The 21,211-nt window shown below is 41.8% G+C and overlaps 1 protein-coding gene across 1 annotated transcript; it reads right to left on the bottom strand.

The window, feature by feature from the left end:
- Positions 1-166: 166 nt before the first annotated feature.
- Positions 167-4,607, bottom strand: LOC136768718 (E3 ubiquitin-protein ligase TRIM39). The gene is made up of 7 exons (XM_066723052.1): positions 4,527-4,607; positions 3,392-3,693; positions 2,976-3,071; positions 2,552-2,785; positions 2,227-2,374; positions 1,943-1,969; positions 167-1,833 (listed from the first exon to the last, which is right to left on the bottom strand). Exons 2-7 carry the CDS (start codon positions 3,689-3,691, stop codon positions 1,271-1,273), a joined length of 1,368 nt encoding a protein of 455 aa, XP_066579149.1. The 5' UTR covers positions 3,692-3,693; positions 4,527-4,607; the 3' UTR covers positions 167-1,270.
- Positions 4,608-21,211: the final 16,604 nt, after the last annotated feature.

The following is a 21,211-nucleotide window of genomic DNA, read 5'->3' as shown; positions in this document are numbered from 1 at the left end:
GAGGGAGGGGGCGGGCCCAGGCTTGACGCTGTTTGTTTTTATGTGCCTGTGTGGAAAGACGTGCAGCCTGGGATTTTTATTTTTGGTTGGAAGTGGAAGAATGTTGGAATCATAGGTACCCAAAGACAGAAGTTAACAAAAAAGGGAACATCTCTTTTTTGTTGCATTTGTTTATTCAATTGTGAATGGATTACAACTCTTATGATACTCAGGAGCAACTGATTATTCATTCAGAAATTAAGCACACCAGTTCGAATTTTAAATGAATTAAAATTTCCATCAATTTCAGTGATTTGTCATGACTGAAAAAACTTTGGGGGGCATCTGCCAGTTGCACACAACAGCACTGTCCCTGGCGATGGTACTGAGCTCTTGGATGCTTTCTGGCTTCCTGCCCAGTTGGAGGAGTGGGAGTTATGTCAGCCTGTAACTGGCACTGTGGAGGTTGTGTAGTTAATCTCTCAACCTCTGGTCTGAGGTACAGCATGGATGTAAATCAAGGTGAAATAATGGCAAAAGATTAAGGCATGAAAGTATACCATTACACTCATTAATGCCAACATGTGAACAGCATCGTATTTCCCCATGTCTTCTACATCCTATCAATTCTGCACAGCTGGGAGAGAAGGAATGCACAAGAGGCCCAGTGTACACACATGTATTCATTATGAAGACACAATGTGACTTGCACTTCTTTATTCAGAACATGAACCATACAAATCTCTTTATATTGCGTGGCACTGTGGGGGAATTTATTTTGTACAGTGCCTGCAAGGATCAAACACAACAGACATACAAAACCCCAGAAAGAAAAATGTATTTGAGTGTACCTACATACATAAACACAGTTCCCTCACAACCCACATGAAATCAAAAATGACATCAAATGGCAAATCAAAGTCCATAAACACAATCCATTACCATAGTCGATTCTTCTCTCCGGGCGCTCCTGCTGCCTCTCCACTACACCACAGGAAGCCATTTGCTTCCTGATTTAACGTGGCGGGGGATGCGGGGAGGGAGAGTGCCCCTGCATTTGACCCCAGAATACTATCGCAATTGGTGAATATAAAACAAAACAACATCAAAGATTTTGTTTGTGTATGTGTTTGTTTGTTTTAGTTTTTTATGGAAAAGACTAGAAATCTAGATTAGTTTTGAAATGATAACCCAAACACACAGTCAGTTTTCTTCTGATGTATTTCTCTTCCCCATGGGAAACTAACAGTGACTGAAACCCCCTGGCTCCTAGCTGCCATCCACACCACACTCACACCAACTCGGTCTCCCAGCTCTTGTGAATGGCAGGAGAGATGATCAGTGGGGCAGAGTTTTTCCCATCATGATGCAGACCTGGGCCAAAGAAAGCCCGTAGTTTCTCAGTGAAGGTATCCATGAAAGTGTAGATGTGTGTCCGGGTCTCCACATTGTAGAAGGATACCTGCCCTTCCTCATAATCCACATATACCCCCACCTTCCAAGGCTTGGGTTGCAGGAGGAGAGGTGTGGAGGTGGCATTGTTGGCTGTGTATTGGTTCCCATTCCTCAGACACATTGACCAGTATCCATTCTCCGGGCTCACGGTAATCTTCCCTTTCCTGTCAATCGACTGTTTGGCCACACCCAAATCCCACTCAGTCTTCTCCCCCACGTCCACCTCCCAGTAGTGTCTTCCCGAGGTGAAAAATTGTTTGCCCAGCACGTTGGCAACATGGTCAAATCTCTTCGAATTGTCAGGAACTGCCTGCCGCTTGGTTCCCAGGCGGACTTTTTTGCCATCCTGAGATATGATCAGGTAGGGGTGCGCCGTATTGGGGTCCAGTGTCACGCCATCTGTGGATGCGAAAACAAGTAATATGAGTAAAATAACAAGGGAGCTAGACGTTTCATTGTAAATCTCTTACTGTCTACATGATTGATCAGTCGGAGCAGAATCCCATACCTGAATATTGCTGGATCCTCTTCAGCTCTGTAAAGAAGATGACAGTGGTACAAGAACCATCAATTAAAAAAGTAATAATTCTGTATTTTCTTTACTTTGTTTTCCAATGCAATACTCAGGGAAGACAGTGCTGAAAGGTCTGATTTATTGACTGATAACAGATAAGCTAATAATAATGATTACTAAACCTTTTATTATACATAAGGAAACACTGAGACTATTTATTATCGTAATGTGTGTGTATATATTAATATAAATACAAAAATAAATACAATAATACTAACCAATATCTGTGAGTTTCTGCACTTCTTCCTGACATTTTTTCACAAGGTTGGTTACAGCTTTCCTACCAGCCCCTAAACTTGGGTCAGCAAGGACCGTGATGTCTGACCAGTTCTTAATGTAGGGAGGGCTGGACAGAGATGCTGAACGCTAGAGGAAGACCAGAGGAAATGAATAGTCATAAGGTTTTACTTTGCCCACGAAAGAAGGTCAGCATTTCCTTTGTGATTGAATTAAAACACGCTTGTCAAAATGTTGTTGTGTTGTTTTTTTTGGCACTGCAAGTTAAACATTATATACGCCAACTGAGAAGGCATGGGAGTGAACCTGTAGAAATTCTGTCTGGTCCTCAGTCTGGACGAGCTGCTCCAGCTCCACGCTTCTACTCTGCAGCTCCCAGATTTCCTTCTCCAGCTCCGCGATGAGCCCCTCGGCCTTCCACTCCGCCTCTCGCCTCTTCTGCTCGATTAGCTCGATCAGCTCGGCCTGGCTCCTCTCCAGGGAGCACAACAGCGCTGCGAACACCTGCTTGCTCTCCTCGATCTCTCTCTCTGCGGAGTCCTGAAAGAGGAAGGGGAAAAGGCATAAAAATATAAAGAAAGGCACTTTGGATGATGATGATGATAGACTTGTAAAATATGGAAGCTCACTCTCTAGTTTAGGTCGTTCCTTGGATGAAAAAAAAATCCATCAGTTCTCACTAGTGCCCTTCAGTAACTCTCCTCAGTATGATGCTTACAATGGGACTCACTTTCATAAGCTTCCTGCATTGGCTGATCTCCTCCAGCTTCTTCATTCTGTCCTGGACCTTCTGTTGATGTTCTGCAAGAATCTTCCCCAGCTGTGCCTGTGGACAAACGGAGGGAGAGTAAGCACCTGGAGTGGTGCGCCATGTTGTCCCGAGCAAAACACGGGCGGCAGAGAACACACGGATTGGGTTTGCAATTGATACATGACCGCTGCTAATTTTACAACAGGGGGGCTAGTTGCTTTCTCCCAAGTCTAACTGGTCTCCTTAATCGGTGGCCACAGTTCACATTCATCTTGACTACATCGATCTGAAGTAATTGCAATGGAAAGCTAGGCTCCAATGAAAACCAGAAGACCGTGAAGCTCCCCAGGACCAGAGCTGCGGACCAACTGTGCCCTAGTAATGGACGGCGATACCTTCTTTATCTGGGGGACCGGGGGGTCTTTCTCAGACGCAGCGACACTCTTGACCATCCTGGTTTTCTTGAACTCCTCTGTGATTTCCGCCAGAAGCCGGTTCACGCTGAGGTCCGGCTTCTCCTTGAACCTCTTCTTGCAGAGAGGGCACTGGTAGGCACCGCTGCTCTTCCAGTGCCTCTCGATGCAGGCCATGCAGAAGCTGTGCCCACACGGCACCGTCACGGGCTTGGAGAACACATCCCGGCACAGGGAGCACAGGAACTGCTTTTCCGACAGGAGGCTCATGGCGGATGCCATGGCTGGGACAAAGATACAATAAAGGAAGGAAGATAAATAAGTTGCTAAGGTTTATTTCCTTTTTTCCCTAATGGCCAAACTTAATTTTTATTATATTTATTTAACCAGGAGGTATTAAAGCTATCGCAAAAACCTAATACTATTTGCTTTCACATAGTGTACAATAACTAAATAAATCATATATGTTGTGGTAGGTTAATTAATGACAACCAATCCAGATTTAAATTTGGTTTAAAATATAGATCGGATGGTGTGAATACCAGGATCTGACTAACTTCCAGAGGTAAAAAAATGACCTTATGCCTTGTGTTATTCATCTACCACAAACACAGAGGAAATGTGCAATTTGAGACCAAAAACTAGTTAGGTCTTGTCTCATTAATTAGTTTTTTCAGCTGTATAGTTTTCCTTAAATAATATTTCATATACAAAAAACTCTATAAAAAGAGAGGGAGTGAATGGGAAACGTAAGTGACCGGGAACATGGAACAAGGCTGAAATGCATTACGTACTAGGTGTGTGTTTGTGCATGTGCAAAAGAATGCAGCAGTTCAGGTTACACATACTACAGGTTTCAAAAACTGCAAGATAACAACGGACGTGAATTTTAACTTGGTCATCTGTTTTAATTTTAAAATAAGTATTCATTTATAAGAGTAATCACATTTTCCTGTAGTATTAAACATCAAGGCATAAGTCCACCTCAGTGTTATGTAAGAGACAACTATGTGTGAGAACAGCTCATTCAGTCGGCAAAAAATTTGAGAATTGGCAGGTTTTTTTAAAGAACAGATCTGTATATAATTTGAGCAGCTCATCAGATTTTTGTTTTTACCTTTTCAGTCCTGAAGTTGCAGACAGTAGAAGCCCAGCTCCAGTTGAGCCCTTTACCTACCTACCTGCCTGCCTGCTTTCTTGTCCTCCCTCTCTCTCTCTCTCTCTCTCTCTGGTGCATGCTGTCACTGTGTGGGAGGGGCCTGGAGTGAGCTGGAGTGCTGCTGAGAGCTCTGTCCTTTTTCTGTTTCTTTTTTTCATGTTTTACTTTTTCCAATTTGTTTATATTGTCTTTTTGTAGAGTTTTCACTTTTTTCTGATTGTAGCGAAACAGGCGAGTGGAAGGGGCAGTAGTGGTAGTTTTTCCCGTTTCGGGGGGGGGGGGGTCAGGCCCCCTGAATGCGTCTGTTGAGAAACTGACTCGACGCCATGGAGTCAAGATTGCCCCGGTGCAGTTCTGTCCCCTAGAGAGGTGTGTGTTAGTGGTTGGGGAGGTAGTAGGATGTGATCAAGCCTCCCGGATGAGTTGTTATTTTCTTAAAAACCACTGATTTGGTCAATCAGCTTGTAGTGAATGGTATAGTGCTAGACAGCACTTTCACACTAGTGCTACCACCTACAGCTCCTGCCCGGAGGGTAACGCTATCTAACATCCATTGTAGAGTGTGTGGGGACTGTAGAGATGGAAGTGGAGAAGGACAATACAAGGTAGAATTTAAAACACTGAGGAAAAAACACGCTAAGAAGGTGCTGGGAGGGGTAGCTGCAAAAAAGCGGAGCATGGACGGTGTTGGGATAAGTAGTGGCAGTAAGAGACCTGGTGGGTAAGATAGTAAAGCTGGGGTACCGAGTGGCTTGGTGGGAAAAGGTTTGGCTACACGCTGGAGCATCGTGGCAGCCACCGGGGACGACTCGGGCTCGGAGAGTGACTGAGGGTGGCTTCACGGATTCCTCTCTTGCCTCCACGTCCACGGCGAGTCAGAGTTACAGTGAAGGATACAGCTTTCTTTGCATCAGGAGTTTTTTTGAGAAAATTAAGGGAAAGAGGTCGGTAGTAGTGTAGGATTTTTTTCCCAGATCATGCACGACTTTTTGCTTCCCCAGATAGCACAGCAGCGTTGGGCCAACGTCATAGTGCCTACGTCGGTCCAACAACGGTCGGTACATCCGTGTTTTGACCTGCCAATGTTCATCCTCAAAAGTATCCTTTGCTCTTCTCCTGTATCCAGTGTTGCTCGTTGCTTCGCTGTGCTCGTCCTGTAGCCTGCAATGTTTTCGGAGCCACTACTGTCACTGTGTCAATGCTTTGTTTTCTCTCTCCCTGTGAGGTAAGGATGCAGGAAGCTTGAGAGAGTACATTTTGTATTATCCAATTCACATAGTTATTTAAAAAGCTGATGTCTTATACATGCTCAACAGAACCAAGCCCAATTAAATAACACATTTAATATTAAATAAGTAAATATGCAGTAGCCAGCAGAGGCATTAAGGAATAATGAGCACCAATTTTATTCACAAATAGTAGATAAAATAAAAGAATAAACGACACACGTCTGGTCTTGCTTCTCAGTGACTGAGTTCCTGAATCATCTGGACACATCTGGCTCAATTCTAGATAAACAGATAAACAAAATATAACTAAACTACAAGGCATTTAATAAACCATCATTCTTATAACTGTAATTGTCAGTACTGACAACTTTTAAAAGAGTTATGTGAAAGTTCCCTTCTGTCCTGAAGGCATTAAGTTACATGTGTGGCTAATTCAGTGTCCTCTAATACAAACAAACAACTCGTTTCTGTGGCATCTTCACACACAATGCCTATATATAGGAATGAAACCGGCTCACTGAAGAAAAATACAATGCCAAGAAAATGTGAAAACTGGTGTTTTTCACTTCTGACAAATTAGTTACAAATTGAAATACATTCGCTACATAATTCATTACTCAACTGGCTATATTGCCATTTACATAAGCCATTCCGCGATACAGAAAATTAGATAGTTTAAAAATGTTACTTTGAAAACAACAGTTAATGTGTCATACATATAACCCGGTACTTCAGACAATGATATATTCTACATTTCAGTACATTTAAACAGTACATTTTAATATTTAAAATACTGCAGCTGCTCTTTCTGACAGAATCAAATATATTTACTGATTATTATTCACAGCATCAAATATATTTACTATCATTATTATTCACAGTGTCAAATATATTTACTATCATTATTCATACGTATTATATTTTAAAGCTATATAGGTCAATCCATTAAAACAAGTTGCACTGATATCTTGTCTGTCGGCATTTAGTCGGACATGATCCATCTCGCCGACCGTAACTGCAGTCCGATCGTGCCAACCATATGCCGACGTCGGCTATACGTCACCCCCCCGACCATACTGCTGTCCGACCATGCCAACCATATGCCGACATTGGCCCAACGTCTTGTGCTATCTGGGTCTATTAAGCATCTCATGGCAAAGGGCTCTGGCACTGACGGTTTCACTGATCTGGAGAGATGGAGACTGAAAGCGCTGATTAGTACATTACGGGCCAGCCTCCTCCTTGGAACCGACAATGAATAATACGTTTTTCCTTTTTACTCGTCTTTGTTTCTCTGTTACCTCTTGTTTTTCCTGTACTTTACATTTTTCATATTGATGAATTTACAACTGGGAGTCTAGGCATTAATGGATGGCATTGAGATGCACAGGATTATACAGAAGTGTGAGCTAAAGGATGTTTGGAGGAATTTTAATCAGAATAAAAGACAGTACACCTGGATCAATGTACGGGATTGTGCTTTTATTGTTTTAAACATCATCTTAGCACTTTTAAGTCTTGTTTTATCACTCCTACTGGTTTGTCTGATCACTGTATTGTCATCTGACCTGTTTTAATCCCCTCAGTTAAGACCAGTGGTGCCTACTGGCATTTTAACACCCTTTTAACTAATGACAAGCATTTTAGAACATTTAATTTTTTTCTGGCAGGAATGGTGAGTGCAAAAGCATGGTTTTACTTCCTTGGGACAGTGGTAGGATGTGGGGAAGGTGCAGATTCACCAGTTTTTGTCAGCAGTACACTGCAAGTGTCATTAAGAGTCTATGAGTCTATGAGGGCTTTGAAGACCGACATCCTGGAGCTCCTATGGGCTGTGGAGTCCACTCCCAATAGCAGGCTTGTTGCGGACCTCAAGAGCAAAAAAGCATCGCTCATTGACCTGCTGGATACAAAGGTACAGGGAGCACTGACGAGATTGAGGTCACAGGTGGATGCTCCGACCCGCTACTTCTTCAGTCTGGAGAAGAAGAACGGCCAGAGTAAACTGGTCCACTGTCTCTGCACGACATCCGGGCATGAGCTGCGCGAGCCAGAGGAGATCCGAGGGAGGGCTGTGCAGTTCTATACGCAGCTCTTCTCCAGTGAGACAGGAGGCGGAGACACGCCCCACACATGCAGGTTCATCCAACCTCTTCCACAGGTCCCCAAAGAGTGGAAAAGGGGTTTGGAGGGGAGCTCACACTGGAGGAGCTCTCCATTGCTCCCAGTGGGCTGCACAATGCTAAGTCCCCTGGCATAGAGGGACTCCCCGCAGAGTTCTACCGAGCCTTTTGGCCACAGCTGGGGGAGGACTTGCTGGCCGTGTAGACGGAGAGTCTGGCTCAGGGTGAGCTGCCGCTCAGCTGCAGAAGGGCAGTGATCACACTGCTGCCCAAGAAAGGGGATCTGTATGACAAAGAACTGGAGACCTTGCTGTGTGTGGACTATAAGCTGCTCTCCAAAGCTCTGGTCAACAGACTGAGGGAGGTCATGGGGTCTGTGGTACACTCTGACCAGAGTAACCGGCAGGTCAATTTTTGATCAATGGAGTGCTCCCTTCCCTGTGAAGAGGGGTGTCAGGCAAGGCTGTGCTTTCAGGCATGTTCTATTCTTTAGCCATCGAACCCCTGCTCCATGAACTGCGCAATGTCATCAGCGGACTGTCCCTGCCACACTGCCCCAGCCCCCCTGTCCGTGTGTCAGCATATGCTGACGACCTGGTGGTTATGGGGGAGTGGGACACCACCTTCACAGACTTTGACTCTGTTCTCAGCCAAGGTGAACTGGGCTAAGAGCTGTGCCCTGTTCCTGGGGCAGTGGGAAGGCTGCAGCCCCCCAGCACTACCAGACAGGCTCACCTGGAGCAGGGGAGGTTTTAAGTACCTGGGGGTGCACATGGGAGACAAGGCCAGTGAAAGGAATAACTGGGAGGGGGTGCTGGAGGAGGTGCAAGGACAGCTGGGTTGCTTGCCCTGGCTGCTCCCCCAGCTCTCCTACAGAGGCAGGACACTTTTCGTCAACAACTTAGTGGCCTCCACACTGTGGCACCGGTTAGTGTGTGTAGAGACACCGCCCGGGATGCTGGGGGAGCTGCAGAGAGCTGTCCTGGATTTCTCTGGGACGGTTTGCACTGGCTGAGGAGAGGAGTGCTGTACCGGCCCCGGGAGGAGGGGGGCCTCGGGTGCTGCAGGGGCTCCTGGAAGAGCCGATCATGTACAACCCCTGGCTTGACACGCCCTGCACCCGCTCCCCCGCCTTCATCCGCATGCTGGTTGGCAGCCGGCTCAACAAGCTGGTCCACCTGCTGGATCTGCAGGAGAGCAGCTGCAGCCTAAACCTCAGCCTTGTATTTACTCCAGCCACGCCATTGTCCATTGTCCATTGTCCATTGTCCATTATTATTATTATTATTATTATTATTATTATTATTATTATTATTATTATTATTATTCCTCAGTTTACCTCAGCCCAAGACGGCTTCGTTGTACTTCATGTTATTTCTTCTGTCTCCCTTTCACTCTTCACCGGTCCTTTTAACCAGGCCACACTCAATGCGGCAACCTACTCACACCTGTGCTCAATTACAAATGTAAAACTCTGTGCATATGCATCCCAGCTTCAGAAATACGCACCAGGTTGCGATCAAACAAATCCCGCTGATCTAATTGGACACAGTGACCTTAAAAAATACAAATACATTCTAGAACTGAAACTCACATACGTGGATGCAATAATCAATTGAGCTCGGTTAATAAAACACCGGATATTTACATGATTAGTGCATATAAGAAATGGCAGCATAACACGTACAATAACAAATACATATGATGCAAACAAAGTAACTACATTTAGTCCACCAAATACATTGGACAGTCTACTTCTGATACAACCAAATAATGTACGGGTGCGTTCATACTGTGCAGGATGTCATCAGTCTGCGCAGATCTGACCAGCAAAGCATTTAATTTTTACAATCATTGACGAACATCTGCATCCAGTATGTAAACATACTGAATAATTATTGTTGCGCTGCCAAATGGTGATTGTTGTATTTAAACATATACAATACAGTAGTGTGACGTCCCCTAAATATCCATCTAGGACCATTTTACTGCTACTGCCAAACCTTTAAATTATAGTGCTACTTTACGCAATACATTAAACATAATGGGGTGCATTCATCATGGGTTTTTACAGCAATTTGTTATTTCTGACACTTTCTCACACAAACAAAAGTACCGTGGTGAGCCAGTCAGCTCAGTCACTGATGAATTGACCCTAGGTAAGCTTAATTGGACGTCTTAACGGGAGCAGATGGGATTGTTGTATTGTTTTAGTAAACTATGAGGACGGGCAGTATTTTTTGTCATTGCTCAGGGAGGCTCGTTTTGATAAAGTTTGAGAACCCATGGTCTAGATAGACTTATTTAAACCTGCATAGTGTGTAATAAATATAAGTAAGGTTATGTGTTGACTGGCAGTCAGTCTATGATGCACTGACTGTGACTACCGGTGTCTAGCTGGAGGTTTAAACGGAGTAATAATCTTCATCTTGTGGGTCTGAGCTGTCCGTTCAGAGGGGCTGTTGTGTCTGGACTCCAGTGCACTGATCACAAGTCATTGCCCATCTGTGTGAGAGAAGAGACTGCAGAAATGCCACAGAGCTGCAGTGCAGCTGCGCTCCTTAATTCTCCATTATTCTGATTCTGTTCACATGCATGTCTCCAAAACGGCCACTGCCCCAGCATGTTGGGAACCAGAGAAAGTGAATTGGCTATAAAGTCCCTGCAAACTTCAGACGACTGTCACAAGAAACACAATCGCGGGTCTAGCCTAAATCTCCAGTGCTAATGTTTTAATCTCAACCTGACTTCTTAGTAAAACGCAGGGGAAGAGAAATAAAGGAACACAATACGCAGCTGATATAGGCAGAAAAGAAAAAGGAAAAAAAAAAGCGAAATGAGCTCCACAAATTGTCATTGTTTCAATGAGGCTGCGTGCCGGGGGGTTATAGTCTGAGAAGAAAGTCAGAATAAACTTTTGAGAAAAAAGTAGTTATCCGTAACAAATACCAAGTGCACTTTGGCATCGGAAGACATAACTGACTCAGTATCTTCCTATCCGCACACTATATAACTAGACAACATGTTTGTTTGTATAATAACATTTTATTTAAAAAAAAAAATTTGAAACACAGCAACTTTGGATGTGATGACATGGGAACGTTTAAATGTTTCACTTGCAGCATGGGCACTGCTGAAACTCACATGTAAATTACACTTTTGATTTTAAAGGGTAATATAAGTAATGTAGTATTTCTTACATTGTAATTCCCTGTGTGGATGTTGGTCTCTTACAGTCATGCAGAAGTCAGATCGGTCAGGATGGCTGTGTTGCCCTACAGAGCGTTGTAGGAGTGAATGACTTTGTATTGTGTTTTTATATTTTGTTTGACAAATTAATAGAAATAAACAATTTAGATTTTGCAGGTGATCAATCACAGTTTTGTCTGTCTTTCGTTCGGTTCATGCAGTCACATCCAGACACATCCACAACATGAACAAATCATTGGTTTATGCAACAGACAATAATAATAATAATAATAATAATAATAATAATAAAAATTGTTGCATTTAAAATTGATCTTTCGAAATAAAATAAAAATGCTCAATATTCAAGTCTACACACAAATCACCAATACCTTCCTACCCAAGTCACTGTGTCATAACCCAAGTGTGCGTGTCTGCGTGTGTGTGTGTGTGTGTGTGTATAATTTTTATTTTTACCATAATCTAACATTTTGTCACCCAATATGAATCAAAAGGGATTAAACAGGAACATATTAATTAATATCAGGCGATAACAACAATGGATGTCAATTTTAAAGTAAAGATGGAACACAGATAAAAGGATGGAGGGTAATCCATGCCAAAATTAAAATATACTGCTCAAGAAAATTAAGGGAACACTTAACACTGATTTCTGAACTTGGAGTGTTCCCTTAATTCGTTTTGAGCAGTGTATAAATAAATAAATACATAAATTAATAAAACAGGAAATATATATATATATATAAATAAATATAAAAAGGAAATACATCGAAATATATATAGTTATGTATGTATTTATTTCATGTTTTATTTCTGTGTTTTATTTATTCATGTATTTCCTATTTTATTTTTGGCACAGTCTTTTCATCCTTTGTATTTCCTCCTAGCGTCATTCATCTTCGGAGGGCAGGACACTGCTAAGTCTTATTTATTTATTTAATTTATTAACCATTATTTAACTAGTGAAAACCCATTGAGAACTAGGTCTCTTTTTCAAGGGTGCCCTGTTACAAAGGAAGTCATAAAAAGCCAGTGTACAATATTCCGAATAAAAATAAAAAATAATGTAAAAGCCTATCATACAATACATGATCTCAAAATCAACAATTAACATAAACAAAAACCTACAAGATAAAATTACAATTCAAGAAAAACACACACACACTCCTCTAAAAACAGATCCTTAATCGGGTATTTAAAGTGACCAAGTGAAACCAGAGAGTCTAACCTGAGTTCTGGATTGTGAAAAGCGTTCCATAAACTAAAGGCTGTACTTCCAAGAGGAGTGGAAACAAAAGGAGTTTCCAGAATAAACCATCCGTGAATGAGTGTCATACTGTGTTATTTTGAATGTTAATAGTGCCAAAAGATAGTAAGGTAATTTGCACAACAGGGCTTTATAGATAAATAAAAGTTGATGCTGCTTTCTCCTAACTGAGCGAACTGAGTGTTCAATATCTGTTTCCAGTTATAAGCTTAAGGCACTATGGTAAATTGCTTTCAAGGGTTTTAAAATACGTACAGCTCAATTTATATTAATAGTGTCACTGTAGTGAAGAACAGACAAAAAAGTTGACTGGACAATTTTCTTTGCAAGTGAAGTAAAACATGCCTTATTTCTGTAGAGTTTCTTTGTAAGTTCTACTAAGTGTGTTTTAAATTACAGTGTTTCATCAAGCCAAATCCCAAAGCCAATTTTTTGTATGTGGAAACTCTGTTAATGAGTATCTTGTAATGTACTAACACAAGTTTCAGTGGGATCATTGTAAAAATGTATTACAATTTGCATATATGTTGTTTTGTCAATTTTAAATCAAAGAGCGAATGTTTATTTGTGAGATAACTTGCTTAATGGAGGGTGCAGAGGAATACAGTACAGTATTATCAGCATAGAAATGTACATTGTAGTTTCTGATGGCAGCACCAATATCATGTATATACAGTGAGGGAAAAAAGTATTTGATCCCCTGCTGATTTTGTACGTTTGCCCACTGACAAAGAAATGATCAGTCTATAATTTTAATGGTAGGTGTATTTTAACAGTGAGGGACAGAATAACAACAAAAAAATCCAGAAAAAAGCATTTCAAAAAAGTTATAAATTGATTTGCATGTTAATGAGGGAAATAAGTATTTGACCCCTTCGACTTAGTACTTGGTGGCAAAACCCTTGTTGGCAATCACAGAGGTCAGACGTTTCTTGTAGTTGGCCACCAGGTTTGCACACATCTCAGGATGGATTTTGTCCCACTCCTCTTTGCAGATCCTCTCCAAGTCATTAAGGTTTCGAGGCTGACGTTTGGCAACTCGAACCTTCAGCTCCCTCCACAGATTTTCTATGGGATTAAGGTCTGGAGACTGGCTAGGCCACTCCAGGACCTTAATGTGCTTCTTCTTTAGCCACTCCTTTGTTGCCTTGGCTCTGTGTTTGGGTCATTGTCATGCTGGAATACCCATCCACGACCCATTTTCAATCCCCTGGCTGAGGGAAGGAGGTTCTCACCCAAGATTTGATGGTACATGGCCCCGTCCATCGTCCCTTTGATACGGTGCAGTTGTCCTGTCCCCTTAGCAGAAAAACACCCCCAAAGCATAATGTTTCCACCTCCATGTTTGACGGTGGGGATGGTGTTCTTGGGGTCATTCCTCCTCCTCCAAACACGGTGAGTTGAGTTGATGCCAAAGAGCTCGATTTTGGTCTCTGAATCATTCAGATGTTCATTGGCAAACTTCATACGGGCCTGTACATGTGCTTTCTTGAGCAGGGGGACCTTGCGGGCGCTGCAGGATTTCAGTCCTTCACGGCGTAGTGTGTTACCAATTGTTTTCTTGGTGACTATGGTACCAGCTGCCTTGAGATCATTAACAAGATCCTCCCATGTAGTTCTGGGCTGATTCCTCACCGGTCTCATGATCATTGAAACTTCACGAGGTGAGATCTTGCATGGAGCCTCAGACCGAGGGAGACTGACAGTTATTTTGTGTTTCTTCCATTTGCGAATAATCGCACCAACTGTTGTCACCTTCTCACCAAGCTGCTTGGCGATGGTCTTGTAGCCCATTCCAGCCTTGTGTAGGTCTACAATCTTGTCCCTGACATCCTTGGACAGCTCTTTGGTCTTGGCCATGGTGGAGAGTTTGGAATCTGATTGATTGATTGCTTCTGTGGACAGGTGTCTTTTATACAGGTAACAAGCTGATATTTAAGAGAGTGCTCCTAATCTCAGCTCATTATCTGTATAAAAGACACTTGGGAGCCAGAAATCTTGCTGATTGATAGGGGATCAAATACTTATTTCCCTCATTAACATGCAAATCAATTTATAACTTTTTGAAATGAGTTTTTCTAGATTTTGTTGTTGTTATTCTGTCTCTCACTGTTAAAATACACCTACCATTAAAATTATAGACTGATCATTTCTTTGTCAGTGGGAAAACGTACAAAATCAGCAGGGGATCAAATACTTTTTTCCTTCACTGTATATATATATATTTTTTTTTTCAGAGATCTTAACACACTGTTAGCATTAATGATCTGAAGTTTTAATTACCTAATGCCTCAAGAGTAACACCTTTCTGTTCATTGTTTATCTGTTTGTCAATTGCATTACTGCTGTTTAATAGAAGACGGGTGTCAATTAAAAAAATTAAATGTTTTTGTTTTTGTTTTTGTTTTTCCTAGTGTGGAAATGGATCCAGAGTGCATCAGGTACATGCATATTATAAACAGTAATAGGCAGAATAAATCGTTGTGAAATCCTTCTCTCTCACACACACAATCATACAGAGGGGTACTGTTTGTGAGGTCATTTTGATCCTTCAGTCACTACATCACTCAACCTCTGTCTCTTAATCCACAGTTGCACTTACACACTCTCAGTTGTGTGCAGCAATCAAATGGTAATGCAACACTTCCAGTCCATTATAGCAGAGGTTCCCAAAACTGGACCTCTCTGAGCTGGTTTGCAATCCAAGTTTCTTGAACCCTTATCACATCCTATTTCAAATTTCTCAGTTAATAAAAGTTAATCCAATCCAAGCATGGGATTAAATACTTAATAATTAAATACTTAAATACTTGTATGTCTGCATTAGAGCTGTGGTGAGTGTGCAGGTACTCCCCTTTTTTTTAATTTCTCAGTTAAACATGTGGATGTCATGCAGGTTAGTAACAGAGCTGGAATGCAAACCAGCACAGACAAGACACATGCAAGAGAAGGTACATTCGTTAGTTTCAAGGACTCCTCTCTCAACAGATATGTCCTCTCTATTCCTGCAGTTGATGTGACACTGGACCATGATTCAGCCCACGCCATATTAAAGGTCTCCGATGATGGGAAGCATGTGATGCGTGATGATATTCATCGCCCGCCACTGCCATCAAGATTTGTTGTTCATTGCTGTGTCTAGGGTAAATCAGGATTTAGATCAGGTAGACACTACTGGGAGGCAGAAGTGGACGACAATCAAAACTGGGGAGTCGGCATCTTCAAAGGATCTGCTCTTCGGGGAAATTACCTAAGGCCTGAGAATGGTGCTTGGGCTGTAGAACGCTGGTTTGTAACAAAGTTCAGTGCCATTACTGCACCCCGAACCCCAATAGAGTGGAGGCTGCTGCCCAGTAGGGTGGGGGTGTATGTTAACTGTGAGGAGCAGCAGCTGTCCTTTTACAAAGTGGAGACTCGTGAATTAGTTTACAGTTTCGATGTGAGCTTCACAGAGACATTCTACCCACTGTTCTATACCGAAAACGAGAATGGTATTACCATTGTCTCCCCTTTATAAGAGTGAGGGTTAAGCTTCAGGAAGACAAAATACAGCCAAGACAGGCAGTCTGCCCATTAAAGCTCTATGTCCCTGCATGCATTTCTCTTGTATTGGGGTAGCCAACACAATTACATTGGAGCTCTTAAGTCTGCTTGTGTTAATATGTGTTTATGAGCTGAGTGTGCAAATGTGTCCAATAGCAACCTGTTAGTTGTTGTAAGGAAATCACAAGAGGGTATCTGTGACAAGAAAAGTGGAATAATACAAACACTCATTGTTATGATGCTAACTGTAGATTTCTTGTGGAGACTTTTATTATATTGTGATTTACTAAACCAGCCCAGGGGTAAAAATACTCTAGTAAAATGTGCTGAAGCAAAGTGAATAGGCCTCCTATGTTTCTAGTTATGATAAGAATGTGCAGATGAGAGGGAAGGGATGGAGAAGAGAGTGAGACGGGTGTGGCAATATATCTGCAAATCTAAGTTCTCCCAGTGATAAGAGATCTCTTTGAATTATTGTTTTGTGTGTGACTGTCTATATAAACTGCTGGGTCCTGCCTGCATGCAGAGAGATCTTAAGCTGCCAGGGAAAACTCTGTCAGACTGCTTTCTGATTTGTCTCCCTGCGATCGCTTGAATAATAAACTGCTTTGGATAACTGAACCCAAATTACAACTGTAGTCTTTATTCTTCAACTAATGGTAGTATATTTATTGTAAATCATTACACTACAGAAGCTGACTGGTGTATTGTATCACATTTTATGTAATTAACTGTACTTCTGCATGTTTGTAATTCTTAAATTAATATATCCTCATATGAGAGTAAAACTTTAATGAATGTAATGCTGCATTCACAGACTAACAATAGTCTTAGATTTTCCAATATATCTATGCTAGTCCAGGACAACTTATTAATTTAGCATGTGACCTTGTGGCTTTGATAATGTAGTGGGATGTATAGAGTTTTAATATTTGGGGTTTGTTAGGTGTCCTGGCTATGGTCATATTGACCAGATATTTGTGGAAATGCTGAGGAAGAAAAACTTACCAAGCCTCATAGTTTAAATGCAAACAATATCATTCATGAGATTGTGCAGAGATTCACAGGTGGAACAACAGGTGTCTGTAAAAAACTGCACCATCACTAACGGAGAGATGGAATTTGAGTGACAGAAAGGCTTCTAGTACCCAATAGGATGGACTGTGATCAGTTCAATTTAATGCAGAGATGCAGAAACGTTCAGTCTCCCAGCACTAGCAATGCATTAAGTAACCACTAGAGGACAGGACATGTTTAAGACTGTCAGGGCTTATGTGTTGCAGGGTGAAAAACAATTACTGGGAATATATATATAAATGACAGTGCTTTGTGAAGTGTCATTGGACACATCTTGTATGTTTTACTCAAATTAAACTGTTTTATTATAATTTGATTCCTTGTCTGCATTGGAAATTCTGATGAGGAAATAACACTTTAAGACTGATGTGAGTTGTAAAAAATGTGTTAATTTTACTTCCGTTAACCTATATAAATACATTGGTATTGCTGTAATTAAAATCTGTAATGCATTTACTGTTGCATTTTGTATTTGGTTATTTAGTCATTTAGTTAGAAAGATATGATCTATTCAATGACCCCAAATCTGCTTCTCTACCCATTGCCTCACCAAGCACAGTGCTGGGTCTTCATCATGCCAGAGAGCACAGGGAAAATCCCCCCCCAGGGGTTCGACACCTCTCTGAGTGCTCTCCCATATTGCCTGCATAAACTCTCTGCATTCTGATCACTCTTACCAGGCCGATGCTTAATATCCAAAGTACAAATAGCTAACTGTGCTGCCCACCACTGTCCTGCAGCCCCCAGCCGGATCGTGCTGAGGTGCACCAATGGGTTGTTGTCAGTGAATACTGTAAACAACATCCCCCATAAAAAGTCCTTGAACTTTTCTGTCATGGATCCACTTGAGGGCCAACAGTTCAAGGTAAAATTAATTATAGTTCTGATCATTTCTCCTAGCCCATCCAGGCTGGCATCGGTGTAGAATCCAATAACTGGATGAGCATGACACTGATGTTATACATATGTCATGGCCTTCTGAGTCACCAGATCTGAACCCAAATGAGCATTCATGGGATATTTTGGAATGACACCTGACAGCATTTTTCACCTTCAAGGCGTAAGTTGATTGATTTGAAAGAATGGTGCTGCATCCACCCCGCAGACCTCCAGACGCTGGTAGACGATGTCACGGCACATACTGGCTGCTCAACACTTCATTAAGTGACTTTACATTGTTGTTAAAATTTGTATCCACTACCTGTATATATTTATACACACGTGTATACATGGTCTAATGTAGATATCTTGTTGAGTTGAGCTACCAGAGCTACCAAAATATCACAGAATATCTACTTCTGCAAATTGAATTCAGATCTGTGAGCCCCTCACACTTTTGTCATTTTCTCTTCATGATAAGACCAGCACAGTGTCAGGAGGAAGCTCAGTCCAGGGGGGCTTATATTTTAGATATTTTCTAAAGCTGTTTTGATGTGAGCACTTTCACCTTGTACAACTACACACAGAGCAGAGAGAAAATATGGAAGCGATATACGCTAATATTGAAAACACAAAGGAGGAGGATCCTGGCGATTGCCATGTTGTCAATGACACACAGAACATTACATATTTTGCAGGTAATACGTCATTTTAATATATTCTAGAGAGTGGAAAGATTACAAACAAGTTGACACAACATGCTCAAATTGGTATTGGTCAAATTCATTTTTAAATGTGATTTTGCAGAGCCACACAGCAATAGGATACACTGCATTTATTAAGAAGCAATATTTCTATTATTGCATTACCATAAGGTAATATTGCACTATTTCCTTTTCTTTATGAGAAACCTTATAATATGTGATGAATGTATCATAAATGTACTGTACATTTTTCAAACCGGCCCTGGAGTACCCCCTGCCCTGCTGGTTTTTGTTCCAACCAAGGTCTTAATTATTGAATTGAATGGTATATGCTTTAAGTCAATTAAGGATTCAATTAAGCAATTAAGACCTCAGTTGGAACAAAAACCAGCTGGGCAGGGGGTACTCCAAGACCAGTTTGAAAACCCCTACTTTAAATAATAGTAATACATCAACATCATCATCATCAGGAAAGTTTTACAACAATGGAGCTTTAAAGTGTGCAACTTTCTCAATTAGTAAGCTACTTTTAGCAGTGATAGAAACTAAGATACACTCAACACTGAACTTACATTTCTAATACACTATAAAACATACTATCTCTATTGTGAGAGTACACTATACTTTACTGAAACAGATATGCTGTACTGAAATTACAAACCCATACACTGAACCGATATACAGGCCCACTACACACTGCAATACTGTGCTGCTCACAGGCTCGTCCACTGAAACACACTCACTCTCTCTGCGCATATCGGCCCGTCACACATGCGCACTGCGCGTTTACTCGCTCACCCGGCTCGGACGTATTACGTGAGTTGTGCGTAAAGCGTGACGGCAAAATGGCTTCTGGAAATCAGCGATATATATATATACACTCACCTAAAGGATTATTAGGAACACCTGTTCAATTTCTCATTAATGCAATTATCTAACCAACCAATCACATGGCAGTTGCTTCAATGCATTTAGGGGTGTGGTCCTGGTCAAGACAATCTCCTGAACTCCAAACTGAATGTCTGAATGGGAAAGAAAGGTGATTTAAGCAATTTTGAGCGTGGCATGGTTGTTGGTGCCAGACGGGCCGGTCTGAGTATTTCACAATCTGCTCAGTTACTGGGATTTTCACACACAACCATTTCTAGGGTTTACAAAGAATGGTGTGAAAAGGGAAAAACATCCAGTATGCGGCAGTCCTGTGGGCGAAAATGCCTTGTTGATGCTAGAGGTCAGAGGAGAATGGGCCGACTGATTCAAGCTGATAGAAGAGCAACTTTGACTGAAATAACCACTCGTTACAACCGAGGTATGCAGCAAAGCATTTGTGAAGCCACAACACGTACAACCTTGAGGCGGATGGGCTACAACAGCAGAAGACCCCACCGGGTACCACTCATCTCCACTACAAATAGGAAAAAGAGGCTACAATTTGCACAAGCTCACCAAAATTGGACAGTTGAAGACTGGAAAAATGTTGCCTGGTCTGATGAGTCTCGATTTCTGTTGAGACATTCAGATGGTAGAGTCAGAATTTGGCGTAAACAGAATGAGAACATGGATCCATCATGCCTTGTTACCACTGTGCAGGCTGGTGGTGGTGGTGTAATGGTGTGGGGGATGTTTTCTTGGCACACTTTAGGCCCCTTAGTGCCAATTGGGCATCGTTTAAATGCCACGGCCTACCTGAGCATTGTTTCTGACCATGTCCATCCCTTTATGACCACCATGTACCCATCCTCTGATGGCTACTTCCAGCAGGATAATGCACCATGTCACAAAGGTCGAATCATTTCAAATTGGTTTCTTGAACATGACAATGAGTTCACTGTACTAAACTGGCCCCCACAGTCACCAGATCTCAACCCAATAGAGCATCTTTGGGATGTGGTGGAACGGGAGCTTCGTGCCCTGGATGTGCATCCCACAAATCTCCATCAACTGCAAGATGCTATCCTATCAATATGGGCCAACATTTCTAAAGAATGCTTTCAGCACCTTGTTGAATCAATGCCACGTAGAATTAAGGCAGTTCTGAAGGCGAAAGGGGGTCAAACACAGTATTAGTATGGTGTTCCTAATAATCCTTTAGGTGAGTGTATGTGTGTGTGGATATATATGGATATATGGCTGTTATGGACACCAGCCCGAGCTGCACTGTCTTTGCTGCTACAATATCGGATTCAATATTTTTCTCAGCAACACGTTAATGTAAGTCCTGCAGTAATACTGTGTATCTGCAGCCCAGCGGCTCTCCTGTATTATACTGTTCATGCTTTATATTGTTTCAAGTTTTTACTTGATCTGACATGTCTAGGGTTCATTGCAGGCTAAACAGCGAGTTAATACGGCAGTAGGATCCTGTATGTGTATCAATCCATAAAGTCCTTGTGCAGCTTTAAAATCTCTCACTTTGGATGAAGATAAGACACAAGGAATATGAGCTACTTTAGTTTTAATGTAAGTAAGTACAATTATATATATATATATATATATATAAATGTTAGGTAAAATGGTAACATGTTGGAAAACAACACCCGCGCTTTGTGCTAAAATACCTGTATTAGTGCTGATGTATATGTGTATTTACTGCTGTATGTATCCATCCTTACGC

Source organism: Amia ocellicauda, chromosome 14 (genome assembly GCF_036373705.1).
Source record: "Amia ocellicauda isolate fAmiCal2 chromosome 14, fAmiCal2.hap1, whole genome shotgun sequence".
Taxonomy (NCBI): domain Eukaryota; kingdom Metazoa; phylum Chordata; class Actinopteri; order Amiiformes; family Amiidae; genus Amia; species Amia ocellicauda.
This window is presented reverse-complemented; position numbering and strand designations above follow the sequence as displayed.